The following is a 25,275-nucleotide window of genomic DNA, read 5'->3' as shown; positions in this document are numbered from 1 at the left end:
GCTGAGTCCTGGGGCATCATCCCTGCAGGGCCCGGCTAAGGCCTTCTCTCCCTCATCTCGCCAGCAGCACGGCACCCTTCCTGGCGGAGGGGGGCTTCTGTCCTTCTGCAACTCAGCCCCGGCCCCACCTTCCTCTGATGCCAATTAGGAGACTCGGGACTTACTTGTAGAATCTGAATTTATGCAAAACCGGCTGCTTGCTCGATGGTGCTTTCCCGTAGTAAGCGGCGTTGTGTAAGAGGATGCGCTATTCTGTGTATCGCTGGGAAAGCAGGGGTCGATTTCAGCTGTAGGAGCCCCCGCCATCGGAGACGTTACAATGTGGAAAAATGGGAAGGTGCCTCCCAGCATCGCTGACATACAGAAGTAACACTTTGGGTGGAAAACAAAGAACAAACACCTCCCTGTGCTCTGTGCGCATCTATCACCGTAGTAAAAGCTGCTAATATTTATGGCACACGCAAATGCGTCCTGTACTGACTCCCTTCAAGACGCATCTCCAGCTCCAAAAGTTGTACATGTGGGGGAAAGCCAGCTGGAGAAAGGGTTTGGCCCCGAGAGGAGGCAGGGGGCTGGGGGTCGAGTCGGAGCTCACGTCTCGTCTGCTATGCGACTCTGGGCAAGCCCTGGGCTCTTTTGGGCCTCCTGTACCCCACGTAGCACCCGCTCTGTGGCTGTTCTGCGGGCTCCCTCCGGGCTGGGAGCAATCTGGTACGGCGGGCACAGGGGCACCCCTCCTTTAAGGATAAGCTGCCCCCCCCCAGTTCTAGCCGGTAGACCCCAACGAACTCAGTTTTTACCTCCCCCCCTTTTCTTGCTCTGGGGGGCACAGCTGCCCGGCGGCCCAGCCCCCACCTCCTTCAAGGGAGGGAGGCACCTTTTTCCAGGGTGCCTGGCATTAGCCTGCTCTGCGGAGAGGGGAGGAAAGAGGAGAGGAGGGGCTCGGCGGCCCCCTGCGCCCCGGGGACTCATGCCTGGCAGCCTCGCAGGCCTGCCCAGGCTGCGGGACTTGGGCCCTGGGCGCTCCAGGTGGAAAATTTAGAGATGGGCGCCCATTCTGCTGTGACAGTGTGACAATTCTTAGCGCGGTTGCTGTCACCGTTACAGCTCTCTCTTCCTGAGTCTGCACGGCGGGCACCCACGTGCGGGGCAGGGCGCGCCGTTATTGCCTCCATTTTACAGGTGAGGACACCGAGGCTCAGTGAGGTGAGGTCCCTCACCCAAGGTCACCCCCCACCCTCGGAAGTGGCAGCACGGGGGCCCGAGGCTGTGGGAGCCCTCACCTGCAGCCGTGACCCACCCAGGAGGGCTGCATGGGGGACGTGTGCCTACCTCGTGCAGGCCACATGGATCAGGGCAGGGCCAGGGAGGGGAGGGCGGCTGGCCCTCCAAAGGTCTCCCTGCCTTTCTGCCTCAGTTTCTCTTTTCATCCTCTCCATCTCCGGCTGCCTGCGTCTCTCACTCCCTTGCACTTGCTCTATCATTGGTCCTGGGCTCTCTGACTCCCCTCTGGGCTTCTGTCTTTCATCTCTGCTTCTCTGTAGGATTCCTTTGCCCTTGTCCCATGAAGGGGGCCCTCTGAGTCTTGCCCAGGCCTCCCAAAGGCCAGAGGCCCCGTCCTGAGGCTGCCTGGGCCCCCCTCCCCAGGCAGAGCTAGAAGCCCCTTTCCGCCCCTGATGCCGCCCCTTCTCTCTCCTGTCCGTCTGTCTGTCTGTGTCTGTGTCTGTGTCTGTGTGTGCGGGGCCTGCCCACAGTGGCCCAGCTGTGGCTACGTGCTGTGCACGGTGCTGCTCTCCCTGGCGGTGCTGCTGGCCGTGGCCGTCACCGGCGCTGTGCTCTTCCTGAACCACACCCACGCGCCAGGCACGGCACCCCCGCCCGTCGTCAGCACCGGGCCGGCAGGTGCCAACAGTGCCCTGGTCACCGTGGAGAGGGCCGATAGCTCGCGTCTCAGCATCCTCATCGACCCGCGCTGCCCCGACCTCACCGACGGCTTCGCCCGCCTGGAGGGCGCCCAGGCGTCCGTGCTGCAGGCGCTGGCCGAGCACCGGGCGGAGCCGAGGCTGGCCGGCGAGCAGGAGCGGGAGCTGCTGGACACCCTGGCGGACCAGCTGCCCCGGCTGCTGGCCCGGGCCTCGGAGCTGCAGGCGGAGTGCACCGGGCTTCGGAAGGGCCTCGGCACCCTGGGCCAGGGGCTCAGTGCCCTGCAGAGCGAGCAGGGCCGCCTCATCCAGGTGAGGGGCTGGGTCTGCGCCTGGGGTCTTGGTGGGGGCTGGGGTTGCCCCCGTGGGTCCAGCCCCGTGCTGGGCGCCTGATGGCCACAGCGTCCCTTAGTCCCCAAGGGTCCTAGGACTGGGGAATGTTGCTCTTCCCATCTACCTTCGAGCAAGTGAGCCTCAGAGAAGAGAGTCTCATCCAAGGCCACCCAGAGAGGGATACCATTTCCTGCCCACTGTCCTGGGGATCCTGGGTATTTGTGGGACACCCCATGGCACCCCACAGTCAGGCCAAGTCCAGGGCTCCAGAGGCTTCCCAGATGCATCTGTACAGGTGAGGCCAGACCTGGCCTCCATCAGTTGTGACTTGAGGTTCAAGGTCACGTGGCGGGTCAGGGGCAGATCCTCTCCCCAGCTGTGCCACATATCCAAAGAGAGCTGTACCCCCTTCCCAGCTCTCTCCCCCTTTCTCTGCCATTCGATGCTCCCAGCTTTCTAGGGAAGGATGGACCAGCTGAGAGAGCTCAACCAGACCCTTAGCCTCCCCGCAACACCTCTGCCCCAACTCCCCAGATCCCCTTTCCCCCACTGAGCCAAGGCAGGTCCTAGCAAGCACCTGGTAGATCTGGGAAGAGTTTGCAATGTTGGCCCCTCCTGGAGCACCAGCAAGAACCCCCACCCCCCCACACACATGATCAGGGATTTGGTTTTTCACCATTTTCCAGAAGAGACAACTGAGGCCCAGAAAGAGACAATGGCCAAGAGACAGGGTCCAGTGGCCTCTGACATCTGGCCTTCCAGCGCCCTGCCCAGCTTCTGGCTTTGTACCCCGTCTCCCCAGTGACTCAGGTTCTTGGGGACACCCTGCCGTTGATTCCAGCCCCTTCCGGACACTGGCGATGACCAGGCACTCGGTCACCCAGCAGCTCATGAGCAGTGGGTCTTTTCCCTCCTTGGAAGGCTGCAGCTGGAGAAATTATAGCCCTCGTCCTCCTGTCTGGGTGACTGATCGGAAGGCGCTTCCCTCTCCTGGGGTGGGGTGGTCAGCCACCCCCTCTATCAGCAGGGCTTGGGGACACCTCCAGATTTTCTGGGTGACCTGTGCCCCCCCATCCTGCTCTCCACATGGTTCAGCCCCTGGCCATCCAGGCCCTTAGTGTAGGGGTGGGGAATCACAGGGAGAGACCTCAGGGTCTCCCACCCACCCACCTACGCAGAGGCCTAGAGCTGTTCCTACAAGACTGATAGCTTTTGGGGGGTCCGGTAGTGCCTTGGCTCCCCTGATGTATTTACTTCTCAAAAGAATGTTTAATTTGACTCATTTCCCACAGACTCAGGGCGATTTCAGAGGCCACATGTGTCTTGCGGAGCTAATGGCCCTGTGGCTCCTGGTTCCTCCAAGCTCCGCAGACCCCCAGGTGATCAGCCCAGACTGGGTTTCCCAAAGCACTGCCCGCAGGCACCTTCTGTCAGAAGTGCCAGAGCTGCTTGCTAAAAGGCACCTCCCTGATCCTCATGGCAAACCCCCGGGCCCCACAGCAAACAGGCCTCGGGGTGGCTCTTGTGGGCACAGACGTCTCCGGCCCCTAGCCCGGGAGCAGTGGAAGGGAGGGGTTCTGCCTTTGGGGCTCGGGAGCTGGGATCCAGTCCAGCCTCCAGCAGGTAGCAGCTGTGGGACTTGGGCCCATCAGTTGCCCTCCCTGGGCTCAGTCTCCTCACCTGCAAAATGGGGACAGTGTAGTCATACCCACGAGGATGTGGGAGCTCCTGGCTGGGCTGGGCTCAGCTGGCATCTGGCACACACAGAGATGGGCCTTTCTTTCGTTATGATGGAAATAAAATCATTTGTAAACTAAAGTTTTGGCCAGTGGGGAGCCACCACGGAAAAATCTCTTTTGCCGGAGGGAGTAATGATAGGAACCCCAGGGGGTTATTGGGTGCTGTGCAGCAGCGCCATGGCCCCAGGAGGTGCCCATTCTACGGAGGGGCAGACGGAGACTCAGAGTGGCCGAGTGCCCTGCGGAAGCCCAGGACCCCGAGCAAGAAACAGAAGCAGCTTGGACTTCACGGCCGCTAACGGCTGCCAGTCCTCTTTAACGCGCGCGTGCAGCTCGGCGAGCGGGGACTGACTCTCCCTATTAATTCGGAGCATGTTTATGTGTACATTTCAACTTTAATCATTTGCTGGTTTAAACTGAGGTCTCCCCTGCCCGCCAGCAAGAGCGGGCTGTGCCTGGGTTTCTCGAGCATGTCTGCTCGTGGCAGAAGGATGGGCCATACCCTGGAGACGTAGCCAACGAGCCCGGTGATCTCTGCCACCCACGCCCAGCAGGTGCCCCCTGCCCTCTGCCCCCACTCTGGGGGCTGCCTACATCCGTGTGGTCCACGGGGCTCCCCCGACGGGGCCTGTCTATGGGACGCTGCTGTGATGGCCCAGGGAGGGGTTGACCGCCTTGCCCCCGTGGCCCCTCTGCCCACCCCTGTGCCCTCCCCCACCCACCGCCCGGGGCCTCAGCCCTCCCTGCAGAGGAGAAGCTGACAGGGAAACTAAAGGCTTGTGCAGGGCCCTTGCTTCTGGACAAGCCAAGAATCATATTTTGTAAACTGCTGGCACTGTGTGTCTCTATTTTCCTTCCTCGAACGAGCTATTATCTGGCAAGTGACAGGTTCGGGGTGTGAAGCCCCAGCAGGTTCCGCATCCCCCCCGCCTCCACCCTCATGGTCCTGCAGCCTCCCAGATTGTGGGGTGGGAGAGATGACAGACCCCAGACCCTTCAGGCAGCAGGCACAGCCCAGAGGCCCCCCAGGGTGGGGGGAGGCGGTCAGTGCGACACTGGCTACGAACTCCAGACCCGGCCGAGCAGTCGGAATGACACAGGGAACCCGGACTGAGCCCTTGTGCCCCGAACACGTGGTCTCATGAACGCCCCCTTACCCCCTTCAGAGATAGGTGCTGTTACGCTGGTTCAGAAAGGGGGTTCAGTGACTCCTCCAGGGTCACTGGCCCAGTGAATGGAGGAGGGGCTGAGTCAAAACCCAGAACTGACACCAGAGTTTGGGGCCAGACCACCGCCCCCCACTTGTACTGCCCCCACCCCTAGGTTCCTTTCCTGCCAGTCAGCCCTGGGGAAGCAGCCCGAGGTCATTCTCCCTTGGGGATCTCTCCTTCTGGGCCTCAGTTTTCTCACCTGTACCAGGGGACAGCGAGCCAAGCCCTCCCTCCTGGCAGTACTGTGGGGGAGAGGTGAGGTGGTGGACATCGGAGCCGTGGCTCATGAACGTGGAGTTGGGATGGGGGCTGGGTGGGGGGAGGGGTATCCCAGGGCCCCCAGTTTGCACGCAGCACTGCCACCCCTGCCCTCGCAGTCTCGCTGGGCATCAGGAGAGACTGTTGTGGGTGAGGGTGTTTTGTAATCTGCAAGGTGCCTTTTGCATCCGAGTAACAACATGAGCCAAGTCCTCTGTGCCCTCCTGGGGTCCCACCCTGTGCTGGGTCCCTCCCACATGTCACTGGGCTCCATGGCGGTTGCGACAGGGAGCCCTGGCAGCCCAGCCTTGAGGCTTGGTGATGTCACTCACCCCCCCCCACGTGTACCTGGTAAATGGGCGGGTTGGGATTGAACCCAGCTTTGCCCGGTGCCGCCTCCCCCTGCACGGTAGAACTTTCTTTAGTCCTCTCACCTGGGCTGGGGCACAGAGACGGAGGAGGATGGGGCCCGGGTGCAGGACACAGCTCTCTGCTGGAGCCTCTGTCTCCCCTCCCACCCGAGCCCCGGTCCTCTGAGCACACAGACACTGAGCTCCTCAGATCGGGCCCCAGCAGGGCGCACAGGAGGGGATGGTCATACTGGCAGGTGCTGGCTGGCCAGAGTCCCTGCCCCTTCCACTCACCCCTGTGCCCCACAGCTTCTCTCCGAGAGTCAAGGCCACATGGCTCACCTGGTGAACTGGGTCAGCGATGTCCTAGATGGCCTGCAGAGGGACCGGGGGGTGGGCCGGCCCCGCATCAAAGCTGACCTCCAGAGGGCACCTGCCAGGGGATTGCGGCCCCGAGGCTGCGCCAACGGTGAGTGTGGTGCGGGAGGCTGCCTTTCTTGGGTGACCTGGGTGCCCAGCTGTGTACCCCCATCGCCCCTTGCCCACACACTGCTGCTGTTTGCTGAAAGCTTCCTGCTGCTGGGCAGCCCCGAGCACCCGACCTGCACCCTTCTGTTGAGTCCTTTCCCAGCCCCTTGTGCCCATCTTCCAGATGAGGACAGCAAGGCTCAGAGAGGGGGCTCACTCACCCAGGTCTGTCCCCAAGGCTGGTCCCTTGGAGCCCGTGGGACACTGCAGGGCAGACTGACAAGCCAGGGAGACCCGGGGACAGAGGCGGACGGGCGGGGACACAGGTGCCCTCGCAGCCCTGACAACGGGCCCTGTCTCAGGGTCTCCGCCCCGCGACTGCCTGGACGTGCTCCTGAGCGGGCAGCAGGAGGATGGCATTTACTCCGTCTTCCCCACACATTACCCAGCCGGCTTCCAGGTCTACTGTGACATGCGCACGGACGGCGGTGGCTGGACGGTGAGTGTCCCGGGGGGCACAGTCCGCTTCCTCTGGGCCCTGCAGAGGTCCACGTGGGCCGGGCTGACCCACAGGGCGGCGTCCGCAAACCGGGGTGCTCTGAGCGGCCCCTCACCCAGCCTTCTGCCTCTGGCCAGGCCTGCCGCTGGCCCCCACAAACCTGCCCCTCATCTCACCCCCAAGAACCCCACACCTCTGGAAAGCGGCACAGGGCAGGCAGAGGCTGTGAGTGGAAACTTGGGCCCCCATGGGAGCAGATGTTAGACACCGTCTCCTGCCCATGGAGCCCCCTCCTGCTCCCCAAGCCTCGAGTCTCTGGGAACACAGGGGTTCCCCTTCAGCACTGAGCAAGTCGGGGATGGGCTTTGGCATGGAACGCGGCACCAGGAGCCTCTTGCTGTGTAGATGTTGTCCTTCATGTTGTCCGATATATGGCACGTGTGCAGGTGATCAAAGGATGAAACGGGGGGAGGCACCTACAGGGAGCAGAGATCCCAGGGGCTTCCCGGCAAGATGCTGGTGTGACTTCCTGCCTGGGTGGGAAGTAGGGACAACGAAATGTCCCCACGGCCATGGGAGGGCGGGGTGGGGTGGCCGTGGGTGACCCTGATATCTCCCCTGAGCTGGGAGAAGGGGGTGGGGTGACGGGGAGAGGCCCCTGGCTTGAGTCCCCAGGGAGTCTCTGGGTCTGCTAGTGGGGAAGCCCCTTCTGGGAGTGGGGTCTGCGTGCGTCGCCTCCCACAGCCTCTGGGGCGACTGCTGGCCTCTGCCTTTGTACGGACGCCAGAGCCACAGGCCAAGGGAAACGCACGGGCCTGGCAGCATCTCAGTAACACGCGTGAACGCCGAAATGGGAATTTCATAAAATGTTTGTGCGTTCTTCAAATATTATCACAAAGATATTTTTAAATATTTTTTTCTTTTGCTTTTTAAAAAAACTTTAAAAACGTTCCCGACCATTCTTGGCTCACAAGCCATTTAAAAAACAGGCAGCGGGCAGGAGTCCTTCTGTGGGCTGTGGTTTGCTGACCCCCATTCTAGAGCTGGGAGAGGAAGTGAGCTTGCTGTCCCTCCCCCTCGAATCAGTGGCCTTCCAACCCTCACCTGAAGCTCAGTCCTGGAGCCAGGCTTCAGTGGGGCTACCACTGGCCGATGGGTAACTTCATGTAAATTAAAAATGCCTGTCCTTTCCTTTTGGCCCCCTGGGACACTGGGCTTGGTGAGGAGAATAAATGTGGGCCGGTTGCCCTGGAGCAGTGAACAACCTGTATGTACCACTGTCCCTGGACATCTGCCTCCACCCTGAAAGCTTCTCAGCCTCCCCAAGTTGGCCATGGTTGGGATGCCCAGTGACAATGGAAAGCGGGGCTCGTACAACTGACACTTTAAGGGTTCCTGGCTTCACGTTTGGTTTCATAAATGGGCAAACCATCTTGAGCACCTACTGTGTCCCGGGGCTGCACAGAGATGGGGAAGTCCCTACCGCAGTCCTCCTGGAGAACTTGGAGTCTGTGAGGTTTTGGGGTGGAAGAGGTCACGGTAAGCAGAGGTAGGGGAGGCTCTGTGCCAGCTTCCTGGACAAGGGGGGCTTTGCAGATAAGCCGTAAGAGGCGGGTGAGAGCAGTAAGGGGGAAGGACAGAGAAGGTACTCCAGGCAGAGGGACCAACCTAACCAGGGTCTGGGACGCAGGAAGCACGTAGGCTCTTCAGGGAACGGAGTTACCTGGGGTGGATGGCGTGTGAAGAAGTGAGACCAGAGACCAGCATGTGTGTCCCGGGCTGTGGGGTTGCGGTGGGCACTGGGGAGCTACTGAGGGTGCCGGAGAGAGGAAGATGGCTTAAGGTGGCTTCAGGATCTGTAACCTGACCGAGCATCCTGGAGCAGAGCGGGGAGAGGGGAGAGGAGGAGGCCACTGGCTCACGCTGCGGACAGGCCTGTGATCGAGGTTTTGCCAATGCAGCGGGGGGCTTGGGCTCCAACATCCACAGACAGATATCGGGGTAGCTCCCAGTCCTGCTGTTTGATCTTGGGGAAGTTACTTAATTCCTCTGAGCCTCAGTTTCCTCCTGTAAAACGGGGATACCCACTGCCTCACTGTGAGGTCTTAACTGCAAGCGACAGAAAATCTCTGACTTGAGCAGAAAAGGAAATGTCCTGGAGGGAGGCTGGGAGGCCCGAGAAACCAGCTCAGGGCCATGCCGCCAGGAACGGAGCCCCCAGATCTGGCCATGGGTGACAAGGTGGGAGCCCCCACTGCCCCAGGGCTGCTGGCATTGGGGCACCCGGGGCACAGCTACCCCTGGGCATAGGCACCCCAAGGTGGGTGCGGGCCCGGGGGGGTGCAGTCTGCGGTTGCTTTGAAAGGGGTCCTTTGTGTCCTTGCCTCTTTGCTTCCCCAGCTGTTGGGCCAGTGGCTGTGCTGATGGGTGGGACCTGGGCCACAGGCCTGCGACCCTCCCCAAATCTCAGAAGGTGGGGAAAGGTGGCCAGGTTGACCAAGACTTCCGGCAATGCTTGTGGGGCATTCGGCACAGGCCCATCGGTGGCGCGATCACTATTTAGGACGATGGGCCACGCCCTGTGCAAGGCCCCGGCCGTCCAACAGGACCAGGACGTGCATGACCCCCTTTTACTGAGCTCTTTGCCAAGAGGTCACCGACCGTCGTGCAGGGGACAGTCATGGGGGCCTGAAGCAGGGTATCGGGTCGGCTAGAGCCTAGGCAGCCCCCCAGGTCTCTGCCCTTGGCACTTGGGGCATGAGGAGAGGTTGGCATTACCCCTCCATTTCTCACCAAGGAGCGTGGTAACGATTTCTGGTGCGCCAATGGCCAGGCAGAGGGCAGAGAGAAGCTTCTCTGGGGGAAGGCGTGGTGGGATATGGAGGTGTGGGCAGCCCGCATCGGTTTTGAGAGGGGTCGGCTTTCCTGAGCGGGGTTGTGGGGGGGAGTGGGGGCAGAGACAGGGGAGGCCGGAGTGAGGCAGGTGGGCGGTGGGGGGGGGCGAGTGCATTCGTAGGGCAGAGTCAGCAGCTGAGAATCCCCCAAAGGCCCAGGGACAGACAAACGTGCAGACATGTCTTCAAGCTCCAGAGGAGAGCACTTAAGTGTACTGCGTCTGGTCTGGGGGCGAAAAGCTCTTTTGTTTTCCTAACTCAGAACATCTGAGTTACAGCGTCTGCCTCTGGGAGCCCCTCAGCAGGCAGAGCCGCGCCAACGTAGGAGCCAAAGCCCGGAAATCAGAGTTGAGGGTTAGGACAGGCTTAATGAAAGACCCAGGTGCCAGCCCGGGCCTCGCATCTCCCGAAGCCCGTCTCCCCGGAAGTGCATCAGGATCTGGGCCAGGAGGTGGGTAATACCCAGGGCCCGGGCTTCAGGGCCCATTACCGGGGAGCCGATGAGGAACATCGGCCTCCCCCAGCCCCCTGCCCTCCCGCTCAGACACCTGGATCAGGGGCCGCGGAAGGAAGGCCGATCTCGGCTGAGAAGTGTTTGCGAGGCCGATAGACGTTAATATCCATTTGGGCTTCCGTCAAAAGCAATCTTTGCCCAGATACCTCTGGGCATCTGTCAGGATCACCTCCCTGCCATACAGAATCTCTCGGAAACTCAATTGTTGTTTGGGAAGGAGCCCGCGGCTGCCTCTCCGAACCCTGGTACCATCCATCCTCGTTAGGCCCCGTGTCTGAGCTGCCAGGCCCCGCGTGCCGACGCCGGATGGCTCTCCCTGGCGGCCAGGGCCTGCTTCCCGGTGAGACCGGACCGGGCAAGGCTGGGCACCTGCAGGCGCCTCACGGCTTAAAGACCACAGGCCCTTGCGCGTGTCTGTGGATCCGGCCGTCACACGGCGACCCTGAGCTATTCAACCACCGAGCACCAACCGCAGGCCGGGGGGGCCAAGAGCAAAGCTCCTGGCCTGGTGGGGAGCTGGTGGATGAGCTGACCTGTGAGGGCTGTAGGGCTGGGGTGGGGGCGGTGGACCCCAGAGGAGAGACCCTAACCCAGCCTGGGGCAGCGCAGGGAAGCTTCTGGACAGGAAGGTCCTAGCGCTGGGGGACGAGGCGAGAACAGGGTTCCAGGCAAAGGGAACAGACAGGCGGAGGTCTGCGGGGATGGGGTAGCGTTGGGTCTGGGCCCGTGTGGGCTCTGTCTGCTGGTGTTCGGAGCTCGAGGGGGCAGGGGCGAGAGGAGGGAGGCGGCCAGGGGCTGGGTCGTGTGCGGTTGCGGGCACGTTAGAAGACGGGCTTTGTCCCGAGGGCTGATGGGGCTCCTGTCGCCCTCAGGACTTCCCCAAGTGGGGAGTGACCCAGAGACTTGGGGCCAAGGGCGCGGCGGCTGTGGGGGAGTAGTTTGGGGCGTGTGAATTCTGTGGGCCCTGGATTGTGGCTGCGGTGAGCAGGAACTGCTGGGTGGGAAAGAGGCCACATGTGGTTCCTTGGGTGGGGAGGTCCCTGAGGCCGGTGGGCACACACCTCAAGGTGGCCTTTTGGCTGATGTGGCCACCGGCCTTAGCTGAACCGCAGCCTTCTCTCCACATGCCCCAAAGCCCACAGCGATCCGGGCCACACGGGGTCGTGCCGATTGTCAAGGTCACTCCTGAACTTGACACGGGCACTCACCCCGGCCCCTGCCCCAGAAAAGGAGGAGGGAGGCAGGAAGGAAGGACCCTGTCCTGCCGACCTGTGACTTGGGGTGAGGGGCCCCCTTTGGGAAGCCTCTCTGACCACCGGGGCCCGGCCACCAAGCGCCTCCTCGGTACAGGTGTGACCAAGCGGTTTCCTGTCCACCTGCTTCCCCTCGTCACACACGTGACCACCGACACTTAGCAAGGACAGTTCACCTCACTGAGCCTCACTTTTTCACCTGCTCAGTGAGGCTAACAGAGCACCGTTCATGTGGGGGGAGAGTCAGAAGCCTCTGCGGGCTCTTCCCCGGTGAGCGGGGCGCAGGGGAGCAGGCGTCCAGGCTGAGCCTTGGGACTCCCGCGAACAGAGGAACCGGGTTCCCTCCTGTAGGATCCTCCCAAGCCAGGCGTTTAAAGGCAAGTCTCGTCAAAACAGAAGATTTCCTCATTCAGAAGGCGATGCGTGGGGTGGAGCTGGCTGTTTCCGGCTCACCTCACCTCCCAGCGGGCCGCGTGAGACTGGAAGGTCACATCCCCTCTTGGGGCGCCCCCTTCCTCATTCAGCTTGTGCGGACGCCTAGCAGGGGATGGTGTGGGTTTCACGTGGTCAGAGGAAGGTCCCGCTCCGCTCTGCTTCTGCAGACGCGCCCCCCAACTTCCCTGCCTCTCTGCCCCGAGGCACAGCCTTGCCCCCGCTGACATCTGCCCACAGCACTGCTGTCACCAGGCCTGATTGCTGGTCCCCTCCCTCGCCTTTGCTTAATTACTTCTGGGGTCACGGAAATCAGGTCCAGGTCAGCATCTCCGTGGCAGGAACCCGCCGTGGGATCGATCTGGCTCTGCGCCCCCACTGGGATTCACGGCGCCCGTCGCCTGCTCCCAGCACCGCGAGCTGAGCAGCCCACGCCCCGTTTTGCACGGTGGCCACACGCTCTGCCGGGCGAGTCACTGTCGCGAGGTCAGCGGCTCAGATATGCTGCTAATTGGCTTCGCTGTGAGAGAAACGGTCCTCTCCCCACCTGGCTCCCCAGGCAGGGAGGAGAATCCCTCCCTCACTTGCAAAACATCAAAGGAGCCACCACCAGCCTGGCAGTGGGATCAGGCTCAGGGAGAGATGAAAAGCTTCCCAGGCCGCCCAGGCCCAGCCGGGGAGGCTGGACAGCTGGGCTGTGGGACCCTCCTCCCTACATGGGCTGAGGCTTCAGCCTGTCCTTGCTGCAGACATCAGCGGGCCATGGTGTCCCCAAGCCGCAGCGCGGCTCGGCACCGGCTCCCCGCTGCCCTGGCGAGTCCTTGGGGCTATCTGCCCTCATGCATGAGCAAGACGACCAGCCCCACGTCCCCTCGACCGGTGTGCTTGGAGAGAGCTTGCCTCCGCCTAGAGCAGTTTGGATTTTGTAAACTTTTAACATAAAACAGGGTAGCACGCGCGGGACTCAGCCCGGGAGCTCAGCATCTGATAAATGGCAGCTCCGAGCACCGTTTGCCAGGAGCCGGCAGGCACCGACTGCCAAGCCGGGAAGTATGGCGGGGCGCCAAGCCCGGGGGTACCATTTTCAGTCAAAAACAAGGAGGAGGACCGCTTCCTTCTGGGCTTGGCAGCTGGCTCTGAAGGAGAGGGAGGGGACGTTGGTTAGACCTACTGTGTGTGCCCTGTTTACGCTTTTTCTTCATGGCGCGTTTCCCTGCAGCCCTGCAGGGGTGGCGAGGGGACTGCTGCTGGCTCCTCTTTACAGAGAGGGAAACTGAGGCTTGGAAGGGGGGCTGTGACTCGTCTGAGGTCACACGGCCCACGAGAGGCAGAGCTGAGATTCGAAATCTGGGGCCTTCTGTACCTGTGCTCCTGCCAGCAAGCCCGGGGGCACCCTGGGGGCACGGCCCAGAGGTACCCAGAAAGGATTCGAGGAGCCACGGCCGCCCGGGAAAGTGGGCAGAGCCTCCGCAGCGGCCGCCTTTGAAGGACTACATGGCACGTCCAAGTTCTTTGTTCCTTAGAAATAAGAATCCGCCTTGGCCTCAATGCCCCGCCCCTGCCCGACCCAGACTCACCTGCCCAGGAGGTCTGGGGGGCTGGTGGGCCCCAAAGCTGCAAAACTCACAAGACTGCCACAAGGGATTTCGTCAGCAGCTTCATCAGAGCATAGGGAAAGTCCCAGACGCTGCCTCCTGGGGACCCTTGAAAAGAGGCAGAGACGCCCCCTCCCCATCTCATAGGGTTTGGACCCACCCAGCGCCCATCTCTTGGCCTCTCTGACCACCTGCCAAGGCCCTGCTCAATAAGCAGTTCAGCTGATTGTCTCCTACTCCAGGCAGCCCTCCTGGAGCCCACCCCAGCAGATGCCCCAACCTCCTCTGAGCTCCCAGCAAATGTACCAACAGTTGTCACCATTTTGGACTAATGTGTATCCCCCCAGCGCTGGTAACCACTACCGAGTCTTTGTGGGTAGGAGCTTATATGACCCCTGTTTGATAGGTGAGAGAACAGGCATAGGGACGGAAGGAGCATGCCAGGTTAGGAGCTGCCCAGCCCCGTGACTGCTGGCTTCTGTGTCCTCCTCTCCCGAGGCTGTGAGCTTTCTGAGGGCCTGAGTCACCCTGGGAGCCCAGGCTCGGCAGACAGGGCCTGGAGCGGCAAGCTTTTCGTTTTGCAGAAGAGAGAAGCCCAGACTTAGGAGGACACGTGGCCTGTGGGTGGAAATCCCCATGGGACTTGGTCTCCCAGGTGCCACCCAAGGGCACTTCCTGGGGCTGGCCCAGCTCAGCTGCGCTGAGGGCCGAGTGGGCTTGCAGGCCTGGGGATGCAAGGCACACCCCCTCAGCACTGAGGGTGTCCCCACTCTGCAGTGGTCACCCCACCTCGCTCACTTGGCCTGCTCTTTCGCCAAACGGGAGCACAAAGCCCTCTGGGCTGGGGAGACCACGGAGCCAGGCTCGGGCGTCCAGGATGTGACTCTGGCTCTTAGCCCCGTGGCAGACAAGGAGCCAGTCCAACGGGGCCCGCCCGAGGAGGGGGTCCCGGCAGAGATGTGACCCGTGGAGCACAAGACAGGCCCCTGGAGCCCAGCTGACAAACGCAGGACCATCGGCCACTCTGCTGCACCCCCCCCCCCCCCCCAGCTTGTGACCGCCCCAAATGCAGCCGCTCCTTCCTTTGGAACCGCCCGGCACCATCTGCGGGACCATGTGGGCCCGGCCCTCCCTTGGCAGAGCCCCCAAGCAGTACTTGGAAGACACGCCGGGCGACAGGCACTGGCTTTTGAGAAGCCGCACCAAGAAAACACGCTGTCTGTCTTCCTACGTGCCACCTGCTTGAGCGGCCGGCCGGTGGCTGGCGTCCCGCCTCGGTCACTTTGCTGCTGAAACCCAAGGGAGACGCCCGGGAGCCGGACCCGTGAAGATTTGAGCCTCAAAAGGCATTCTTTTGTTTCCCTACCTTTTTCTGCCCACCCCTCTTATTTTTTTGGCTTAAGTGGGATTCATGTTCTTTTGGGACAGATGGCCGGGAAGTGGCTCTCTCCGTCCTTTGCTCGCTCCCTCTTCCGTCTTCCTGTCTGGCTGATCCTTGCTCTGTAATTGAAGGCCTTCTGCTTGGTGACGTCCGTCCAGCCAGTGTCCCGGAGGTCCAGCTGTGGCCCAGACTGCGCCTCTGAGTCGGAGACAGCCGACTCCTGCAAACGCTGGAGAACCGGCAGCCGGTCTGTGGCTTCGAGGGCCCTTGGACACCGTGGGCCACACTGAGCAGGGACAGGCTTGAGGGCGGGCCCGGGTACCTTGCCGGAGATCCCGGCCAGGCCGGCTCCCGCTGTCACTCAGCCCAGGAGTCAGGAAGGCCCACGGCAAAGGCCGGCAGCATCCAGAGAGCCGCGTCTCAAAGGGCAGGTGTCGGTGCAGGAAGCTTTTGTCTCCGATACGAACGTCTGTGAGTGTGTGCGTCATGACGTCACCTGCCTCTCCCGGGCTCCTGGGCATCAAGTCTAAGTGCCACTTCTGCAAAGCGTCTTCGTGGAGGTGTCTGGGCCGTTCCCGGGGTGGCTCACGGGTCACGGGTGAACGCGCTCACATGGGCACACAGTCGTGGTGGCTTCTAAGCGGGTGTAGACTCAAACCATCTCATCGGGAGCGTCTCCCCTCGTGGTTGCTTGAGGCATACTGTCCCCAGGGCGAGAGAGAGGCAGGGGGGACCCGGGCAGCCCCCAAATCCTGAGCTCTCACCCACCGATCACGCACCCAGGCTGAGCCCCAGCCGGGCCCCGGCCTGTTCCTGGCAGGGGAGAGAGGGGCGGACAGAAGTCAGAGGTCGGCTTAAAAGTCCTGGCGGGGGGACAAGGAGGCACCTCCTAGGGCTGGTCAGTGGCAAATGAGAGTGACGTTTCAGGGAGGACATTGGCTGCTGGCGTCCAGCCTGGCCTTTGGCTTCGGGTGTGAGGGGCGGGTCCGACCCCGCCCATGCTCACTGTCCCCCCGACTTCTGGCCGGTGTCTGAGCTTCTGTCTACTCTGAGGATGACGGGGTGGAGAACAGGGTTGGGGTAAGGATTCCGTGAGTAAGAATGTGAGAGGGACTCAGTGAGAGGGACTCGGCCCCAGCATTAGCCATGGCCAGCTGTGAACACCAGCCCACCTTGAGCACTCTGTCCGCTCTGTCCGTCTGGCTCATTTTCCAGGGCTTACACCCTGCCTGTGCCCAAAAGCCCAGCAGACCCCCCCCCCCACAACAGCAGTGATAGGAAAAATACGATGGTGGGGATAATAGGACCAGGGTCCTGCCATTTACCCTTCCCTGGGGCCCTGGGGGGGCAGGCCTGGCTTGTTAGTGAGTGAGGACAAACGAGGCCCAGAGGGGAGGAGTGATGTCCCCAGGCCACACGGCCACACTTGTGGTCAGGACCCTGCCCCCCTCCAGGCCCACCCTGGACTCCCCTCCAGCACTGGCCATGCTGGTCATACCCACTGTCCCCACGTCGTAGAGCGGTCCTGCTTCCCATCTGGGTGGGGCGGGTCCCCTGTGTCCCTCTGCCCTAAGGGAGATGATTTCTGGCACATCTGAATGGATGATGGAGGCACCGGGTGGGCTCCCGGACGGCTCAGGGTGGATGTGCGTAAGGCCCGAGTCTGGAAGGAAGAGCAGGGTGTTCCCGGGACGGGGGCTGACAGGGAGGGGTGGAGGGGAGACCCCCGGCTGGCCTGGGGCTCGGTGCTATTGTTCTCCTGCAGCCGGCACGGCGCTGAGCACCAGCTGTGTGCCTGGCCCTGAGTGTCTTCTCAGTGGACCGCCAGGGCCCACGGGGGGGGGGGTGCCGCTGTGACCCCCCCAAGGACAGAGAGGTGGACCAGTGGCCGGCGCACTAAGTGGCAGGACCCAGGTCCTGACTGTCGCCCCCACCGGGCCCCCCGCTTCTCTCCCCTTCCGGCAGAAACAGGCTCCCGCTGCCTGCTGCCTTCTCGAGACTTCTCCGGGGAGCGCCTGTGCTTCTGCCAGGATTAAGCCTTTCAAAGGGCACGTGCTCAGGGTCCCAATCGGGCCGTCAATACCTCGGCCCAGCACCTCTCAGATCTCTCGGAGCCCGATCGAATTTCCTTCCCCAGCCAGTCCCTTCGGAGCACTTGCACCCGTCGGGGCCGGCCAGGTCTGTGATGTGGGACAAGAAGGACGGGAGGCCGGCCACTCCCTGACGTCACACCTGAGCAAAGGCTGTGACCGATCCAGGTCCCCGGGGACCCGTGCTGAGCAGGAGGCCAAGCTCCCGGCGGAGGACGCTCCCGGGCGGTTCCGGGCGACCGAAATCAGGCTGCTTCGTCAGGAAAGTGGCAGCTCGCAGCCCGATCTCTACCGCCTGGCTCGTGGGCGCAGCTGGAGGGGGTGGGTGGGGGAGCGGGTGCTGCCTCGGCAAATGAGCGAGGAAAAGGCTTGTTACACAGAACGACTGGAAGGGGGCAGCTGGGAACAGGCCAGTCAGCGGATCCTGCGAACAGTCGCGGCGGCCCGGGCCTGGCCCTGCGCGGCCCTTACTTCAAAGCAGTTTAACCGATGGGATTCCTGACTCCCAACTCGCCGATGTCATTAACATGAGTTACAGACGCGGCGCGACCGCTCGTTGGTCCGGAGTCAGGTCCCTGCGAGCTGTGGACTCCCGTGCCCACCCCCGGAAGCGGCTGGGGCTCTGGTCCCCCAGGCCCCCACTGGTCCCCCCGTCGGGGCCTCTTCTCTGGGGGGGCTGTGCGCGACTCCGCCAGCATCGTTTCGCGAGATGGAGCTCCGGAGGCCGGGCCTGGGCGCGCGTGTCTTCTCGGTTCTTCAAAACTCGAGAATGGATTTTTGCACAGTTTGGTTTCGACCAGGGAAGAGGTATTAGGGCCCTTCCCCACCCTTCTTATTTGGCCTGTAGGGAAAGTGAGGCCGAAGCCGGGGTGGGGCCAGTCCCGGGTCCCACAGCAAGGCAGCCGAGGTGGGCCTGGAAGCCGCGTTTACTCCAGCCCCGTCCACCGTGATTCCTTCCTGGGGGCATGTTTTGGGGAGGTCTGGGGGCATTTCGTCAGTCCTGCCTGGGGCCATCGTGAGGTCCTTGAGCCCCTGCTCTGCTCCAGGCCCCTGATCTCCCCAAGCGGGCAGGTGGCCGAAGGGAGTGAGGGGGGCAGGGGACATGTGTCGGGGTTGGGGTCCCGGGGGGGCGGACACCAGCTCTCCATCCTTTGCAGGTGTTCCAGCGCCGGGAGGACGGCTCCGTGAACTTCTTCCGAGGCTGGGAAGCGTACCGGGACGGCTTCGGCAAGCTCACGGGGGAGCACTGGCTAGGTGAGAGCCGTGACACCTGCAACGCGGGCTGCTATGTGTCCGTGCACCCCAGCCCGTGGGAACGCGCTCTCCCCACCTGGTCTGGGTGTTTTAGTATTGTCTATAGGATTCACCGTTTTAAAGCACGATTCAGGGGTTTGTAATATATTCACAGAGTTGTGTGACCCTCGCCCTTACCTAATTCCAGAACATCTTCTCCACCCCAAAAAGAAGCCCTGTGCCCCCATTGGCAGTCACCCCGTTGATATTTTTAACACATTAAAATTGGGGCACCTGGCTGGCTCAGTCGGTGCAGCGTGGGACTCTTGATCTCAGGGTCCTGAGTTTGAGCCTCAGGTTGGTAAATAAATACACTTTATAAAATAAAGTAAAACCCACAGCCTTGGACATACGCCACGTTAATGGGCTCATCCACCCCACAGCACAGGGCCCCACTTTGACGTCCCCACGCCTGGGTATCTGGGAGCCCTCCCCCGCAGGGCTGAGGCAGGAGGGAGAGGAAGTGGGAACGAAGGTGTGAGGCCTGTGGCTGGTGGTGAGCACCGTCTGGAGGGCTGGGCTCCCAGGTGGGAGTCAGGAAGGTCCTAGGCCTGTAGGAGTTTCAGGGGAATTTTTGGGGAAAGACGGGGTCAGTCCCAGGGGTGGGACCAGGTCCGGGCCCACTTGCCCCCTGGCCAGAGGTACCTGGGTGGTGATCTACAGTGTCATTGGCCTGATGTCCTTCTCCCCGACCCTGGGACCACGAGGGCAAGACCCTCTCTGTCCTTGCCCCCCCGTGTCCCGTTACCAGGCAGGGACCAGCTACAAAACTTTATTACCCCGAATCTCTATTTAGCGGGCACCTCCTGTATGCCAAGCCCATTCTGTAGACTTCGACCCTGACACCTTGCACCTACCCTAAGATGGTGGATGGGCCTGCATTGTCCTCCCCTTTTATGGGGGAGCAAAGCAAGGCCCAGAGCGAGTGGTGTGTGTGTGAGTCTTGGGATGGAGGGAGCCTGGGCAGGATTCACAAGCTTTAAACTACACCCTGAACTGCACGAGCGAGGGCAGGGGCAGGGGAGGGGCTGCGGGAGAGGACCTTCTGGGTGGGAAGACCCCTGCCCTTCCCCCCACCTGGGTGGGTGTGTCAGATGGGGAAAGGGTGGCCACGTGGGGGCCCTGTTTCCGCATCACCACCCACCTCCTTGGACCAGTGTTGGTGACTCCGCCACTCACCGCATCTTAATTGAAATCTATCAGCGGCCACGGAAGGTGCGGGAGGAAGCATTTAAGCGGGGCCTTGATTAGCTCCTGGCAGACAGGGAGCCCTGAGGAGAATGTCAACTCAGCCCTCAACTCCCCTGGCTGTTCCCTCCCTCTGCCTTTCCATGCTCCCCTCTCACCTTCCCATCTAGTGTTTTGTCTTTTCCTATTGAGTTATGGGAGCTCTTTATATATTAAGGTTATTGATTCTTTGTCAGGTGCCCATGATATGTATTTACTTCCGGTCATTTGTCTTTCAGTCTCTCTCTTTTTTTTTTTTTTTTTGTAAAATTATTGCTTATTTCCTAGACATTTAAAATTTTATGTAGCCGATGCTTGCCAGTCTTTTCCTTCATGTCCTCTGGGTTTTAGGCCCTGCTTTTCCCTCCCAGTTTTACAAAGATGTCTCCTTTTTGTTTTTTTAATGTTTTTGAGTGTTTGTGTTAGGTTCAGATCTTTAATCCATCTGGGAGTTTGTCGGGGGGGAGGGTGAGAGGTTTGGGGGTCTAAGTATTTTTCTTCTCCCTCCAGCTCTGCTGGTGGTGGGGTCCGATCTCAGCTCACCATCCAGGAGCCCAGGGAAGCAGGGGGGTTGGAGAGACACAAGAAGTGAAGACAGAGGGAGAGCGAGGGAAGGAGGTGGCCTTTGTGGGAAGAAGGGTGAAGACGGCAGAGGACCCTCAGGGCTCCACCCTGCCCCTCCTTCAGGGCACCCTGCCAGGGGCCCCTCCTGGGCACGGGGAGGAGCACGGCTTTGCCCAGAGGAACGGCGTGCTAATGGTGGGCCTTTGGGTACCAGCAACACTCGGGGGGAAAGGAATCTGGAATCTTCAAGCGTTCCTGCTGGGCTGGTGTCCCTCTTGCCCTCTCCCTGGATCGGATTATTTGTGCTGGACAAGAACGAGTAAGAGCAAGGAGTCTAGGCAGGTCTGCCTGGGTTGAAATCCCAGCTCTGCCACTCCCCAGCTGTGTGACCCGGGCCTGTCCCCTAACCTCCCTGTGCCCCAGGCTCACCCATCAGGCAGCGATAACAGGGCCCCTGCCTCGATGATCACGACAGCAGCAGCAAACACCTGGATAATGTGTGCAGTGGGCCAGGCCCTGTTCTAAGAGCTGTACAGGGATTCTTTAATTAAATTGGACTCATTCTAATTCCACTGGATTCATTAAGCCGCACGAAGTGCTCAGAACGGTGGCTGGCATTTGCGAGGGCCGTCCAGCGGGTGGGCACTTGTCATCGTTGTCCACGGCCTGCCCTTTACAGCATGTGGAGCCCTCGTGGCCCCTCACCTCGGCCCCGGAAGGCCGGTGGCACAGGTGCCCAAGCTGGGGTGCGTGCTGGTGCCCCCAGAGGGGGAGCCCAGGGAGGAGCAGAGAGAGGCAGGGGGATGAGACCTTCTGCTCTCAAATCCCAGTCCTGGGAAAGTAGAACGGGGCGGGGGTTGGGGGTGCTGCAGGGAGAGGCTGGGCCGGGTCTGCCTCGGACAAGGCCTTTAACTCTGCTCAGAGCGGCTCTCCTCAGCGCTGCCCCTGGACCGTGGGCTCGAGGCTTCCCTCCGGCCTGGGTGGGGAAGGGGCCACATGGTCTTCTCGCCCCCTTAGCTTGCACTATACCCTGACCCTCCTGCGGGGTGTCTGGAGCTCAGGAGGGAGAGGCTGATGAAATGTCACTGGATGCTGATAACTTGTAATTTTAATTAAACGCCCTCTTAATCAAGAGGTAATCAAACTGGCAGGGAAACACCTTGAACGTGAGTGTGTGAGAGAGGGAGGGAGGGAGGGCGAGGGACGATGGCGCGGGGGCCAGGCCCTGGAGCCAGCAGGAGACTCAGACCCTGCCTTCCGCTGCTCAGCCGCTAAGCCAGCATTTGTTGAGTGCCTACTGTGTACCGAGCCGCACTCTGATGCTGGGAGTTAGTCGTGAGCTTCCACGCTGTGTGTGTGGGGCGGGGTGGTGGGGAGCAGACAAGGAAATAGGCAGTGGGGACACAGAATGAGAAACACCGAGAGGGGGAGCTCCCAGTGGGCAGAGGTCCTCAATCCAGGCAGGAGGCCAGGCAGCCTTCCTGAGCTGAGACCTGAACATGAACAAAACCTAACCGGGATGAGTAGGGAAAAGTGTCCTGGGCAGAGGGAACAGCATGTGCAAAGACTCAGAGGCCAGGTTCAGGGAAGTGCATACAAGCACCAGATCCCTTCCGGCTGGAGCCTAGAGTAGGAGCAAAGGGAAGAGGTGCTGTCACCCTCAACCCAGATTTTCCAGGTTCCTTCTGACTCCTGCCGTCTTTCTACTAACCTTCCACTCAAACATTTGGAAATGACTTAAAGCAAACAGAGAAACGGTGAGTCCTCAGTTTCCTGCCAAACCCAGGCTGGCCGGAGGAGGGACACAGCCCGGGGCTGACGGCGCAAACCTTCCTGTCGCCAGCCGCGTGAGCTGGGCTATTGGGTCTCCTCAGTTCCCTCTGTGGGGGTCCCCTTGTAAGCCCCCCGACTTCAGCCATTCTCCCCCCACTCTAGGGCTCAGGAGGATCCACGCCCTGACCACACAGGCCACGTATGAGCTCCACGTGGACCTGGAGGACTTCGACAACAGCACAGCCTATGCCCGCTACGGGAGCTTTGGCGTGGGCTTGTTCTCCGTGGACCCCGAGGAAGACGGGTACCCGCTCACCGTGGCCGACTACTCGGGCACGGCAGGTAGGATCCCAGGCCACAGGGGTCTGGCACTTCTGGCCTCCTCCTTCAAGTCCCGCCTGGCCCTCACCCCAACAGCATGAAACGGCAGGACCCGAGTCGTTCACCCATTCTGCAGATGAGCAAAGTGAGCCCCGAGCCAGGAATCAGGATACCTGGGGCTTGGGTTCTGCTGGACCTCTCAAGTGGGGTGGCCGCACCCCTCTAGGCTGGGTTTCTCTTCTCAAGGGGAGGCATGGCCAGGACAGGGGGTGTATGAAAGAGGGGGAGGGGGGACAGAGACCGCCAGGACCCAGGGATAGCCCATGGACCCTCAAGGTGGCCCTGTGGGGACCCCCGAGCCACACAGACACCTTGGGTGTGTCGGGACAGACGTGTGTGCACGTGCCCGGGTGAGGGTCTGCATGTCCGGGAGTCCCCGGGACACACACTTGCACGTGCGCCTCCACGCAGGGGACTCCCTCCTGAAGCACGGCGGCATGAGGTTCACCACCAAGGACCGCGACAGCGACCACTCGGAGAACAACTGCGCCGCCTTCTACCGCGGTGCCTGGTGGTACCGCAACTGCCACACGTCCAACCTCAACGGGCAGTACCTGCGCGGCGCGCACGCCTCCTACGCCGACGGCATCGAGTGGTCCTCCTGGACGGGCTGGCAGTACTCGCTCAAGTTCTCGGAGATGAAGATCCGGCCGGTCCATGAGGACCGCTAGATGGGCGCGGCGCCCGCCCGCCACCTGCACCACCCCTGCCCACTCGCCCCTCATCCCCGGCCCAACCCTACCCCGCGCCACTCCCGACCCCTCACCCCTCCCCATCCCCGGCCCGACCCCACCCTGCCTCTCCTCTGAACTGCTCTCGCACTGGGGGGGGCTGCACCTCACCTTTGCCCTGTCCCCGCCCCCCAGTTGAACTCTGCTGACCTGGGGCAGGGCCCACTTGACTGCCCCAAATCTTGCCTGCCCAGACTTTGGCTCCTGGGGTAAGAGTCCTGATTTCCCTGGGCCAGCAGTCCGCCAGGCACTCTGGCGGCCCCTCTACTTGGCTGGTCCAAACCCCTGGTGCTTGGGGGGCACAGAGAAGGGGCAGGTGGCACCCCTGCAGCCCTTTTAGTGGACAGAGGGACTGTTTGGATCTTTCTGAGTCAGGTCTGAAGCTGGCCTTCTCTGCCCTCCCGGCGCTCCTGGCTTCCCTCCTTCACTTCCATGGTGCCCAGGGTTCCCACCTCTCCCCAAGGCCCGTGGGGAGTGGTGGCAGCGAGGGCTGCCCGGGGTGTGGGGCTGGCAGCCGTATCCCACCATTCCAGGCCAGGATGGGGCACAGCTGTCTGTGGGGACTCCTAGTCCGAGGGGGCCAGGGCCAGTTCCCCAGAGCTCCCCTCCCCCTCCACCTTCTACCCACAGGCCTGGGAGGTCCTCAGTCCCTTGGGCTGCTGTGTCCAGCCTCCTGCCTTCCCGGGGCAGCCGGAGCCCCACCCCACCCTGTCCTCTTGCCTGTGGGAGGCTGGGGCAGGTCCTGCTCTCTCCTGGCCTGGCCAGTCAGGACCTCTCTATTTCCTGGGTTGCCGTGGGGCTTGAACCACCCCCCCCACACTCCCCAATTCCCAGGGACTCCAGGGTCTTAGGGTCTCCTGGCATCAGGCCTGCAAGGTGGAGGCTGGACCAGGAAGGGTCTGGGAGCTCTTTCCTGCTCAGCCCAGAGACTGCTGTCTCAGTGGGGAGGCCGCCCCCTACTGGTGACTATGGGTGCTGTCACCTCAGGTCAGGGGAAGGGAGGGACTCACTGGGCAAATAGGGGGACTGAGGCACTGCCAGACACTGGACACACTCTTCCATCGAATCTTCCCAATGTCCTATCATCCCATCCCCCCAACATTGCACCTACCCAACTGCGGGTCCTGAGGTCAGCCGCCAAAAAGAGCAGCCCTCACCCCCCTCATGGATAGTGCCGGGCCCCTGATGCCCTCGCCATCAGAACCGAGCACGGGGCTGTTCTTGCAGGCTTTCACCTGGGGGGATTTGATGGGCCATTTGAGAGGTTCTGGGATGGGGTGGGCTGCACCAGGGGCCCCCCTCAGGCAGGAGGGCGGGCTGTTTCCTTGTAGGACGCCTGGAGGCAGGTGAACACGGGCAAATAGGGAAGCGTGGGGCTCATCTCTCCCTCTCCCACCAGAGTTTGTGCTGCAGGAATCACGAGTCAGAGTCAGCCAGGGGCAGCAGGAGGGGTCGGAGCGTGCCTGACCCGCTGTGCCAGCCGGCCCATCCTTGGAGCTCCGCCTGGTCACGGCATTCAGCCAAGTTTCGCTGGACATCTGCTGTGGGCCAAGGCCAGCCTGGGTGCCGGACGGCACCCTGTGGGCACCGTACTTGAAACAGACGCGGCCAAGAGACAGGTGGCGCAGCCCAGTGTGACCCGTGCTGGGGGAGGAGCCCAGCTGCAGGGGTGGCCGGGGCAGTGTGGGGGGCTCCTTATGACATGGAGGGAAGGGCCCCTGCCAGCCCCCTTCTCCATCCTCTAGAAGGGGAACCAGCCCACCCAAGCTGCTGGGGCCCCCAGCCATAGTGCAGAGGCCGGTTGGGACCCCAACTCCTTATCCCAGGGAGCCCCCTTCTCCCCCATCAGCCCCAGGCTAGAGCCGGCTTCTGCTGCCAGCCTCACGGTGCCAGCCACTGTTTGGAAAGTGTCAGGCGTTTTCTGATCTGTCATCAAACAAACTCCTGGTGAGCGTGATGTAAATGGATTCACAGATGTGCGTGTGCGCCAGGAAGCTCGGGGCGCTCCTGCCAGGGCTTGGCTGCAGAACAGACGTGCTGGGGCTTGGGCCGGGCAGGAGGGAGGCCGAGGGAGGCTTCCAGGAGCATCCGGCCGACATGCAGACACCTGTTCCTTCCTACCCGAAAGCACCAGCCCCACGCCCAGCCCAGGAGTGGCACCGCCATGGGACCTGGGCCAGATCCAACGCTGGCTGCTTGGGCACAGAGCCCTCTGGTGGGGACAGCCAAGGCCAGCACACCCCACTTCCTAAAGGGCACAGATAGCCCCGCACACCTGTTTCCTGGGGGCTTGGTGAGCAAGGCAGGCTCTGGCCTCCAGGAGCCCCCGCTGCGATGTCCGCGGGAATGGCTGTCTCGTGAGTGGCA

The 25,275-nt window shown here is 61.9% G+C and overlaps 1 protein-coding gene across 1 annotated transcript in view; it reads left to right on the top strand.

Annotated features, from left to right (window-relative positions):
- LOC111146337 (fibrinogen C domain containing 1) overlaps positions 1-22,848 on the top strand; it is a 29,471-nt gene extending 6,623 nt beyond the window's left edge. The window contains exons 2-7 of the mRNA XM_022501852.1: positions 1,755-2,234; positions 6,123-6,282; positions 6,644-6,780; positions 18,097-18,193; positions 21,959-22,138; positions 22,589-22,848. Coding sequence (XP_022357560.1) covers positions 1,755-2,234; positions 6,123-6,282; positions 6,644-6,780; positions 18,097-18,193; positions 21,959-22,138; positions 22,589-22,848 — 1,314 coding nt within the window. The remainder of the gene's footprint in view (positions 1-1,754; positions 2,235-6,122; positions 6,283-6,643; positions 6,781-18,096; positions 18,194-21,958; positions 22,139-22,588) is intronic.
- The last annotated feature ends 2,427 nt before the right edge of the window (positions 22,849-25,275 follow it).

Source organism: Enhydra lutris, unplaced genomic scaffold, assembly GCF_002288905.1.
Source record: "Enhydra lutris kenyoni isolate GAN:26980312 unplaced genomic scaffold, ASM228890v2 scaffoldscaffold13, whole genome shotgun sequence".
Lineage (NCBI taxonomy): Eukaryota > Metazoa > Chordata > Mammalia > Carnivora > Mustelidae > Enhydra > Enhydra lutris.
Note: the sequence above shows the minus strand (reverse complement) of the source record. Positions and strands in the feature narration are given on the sequence as shown.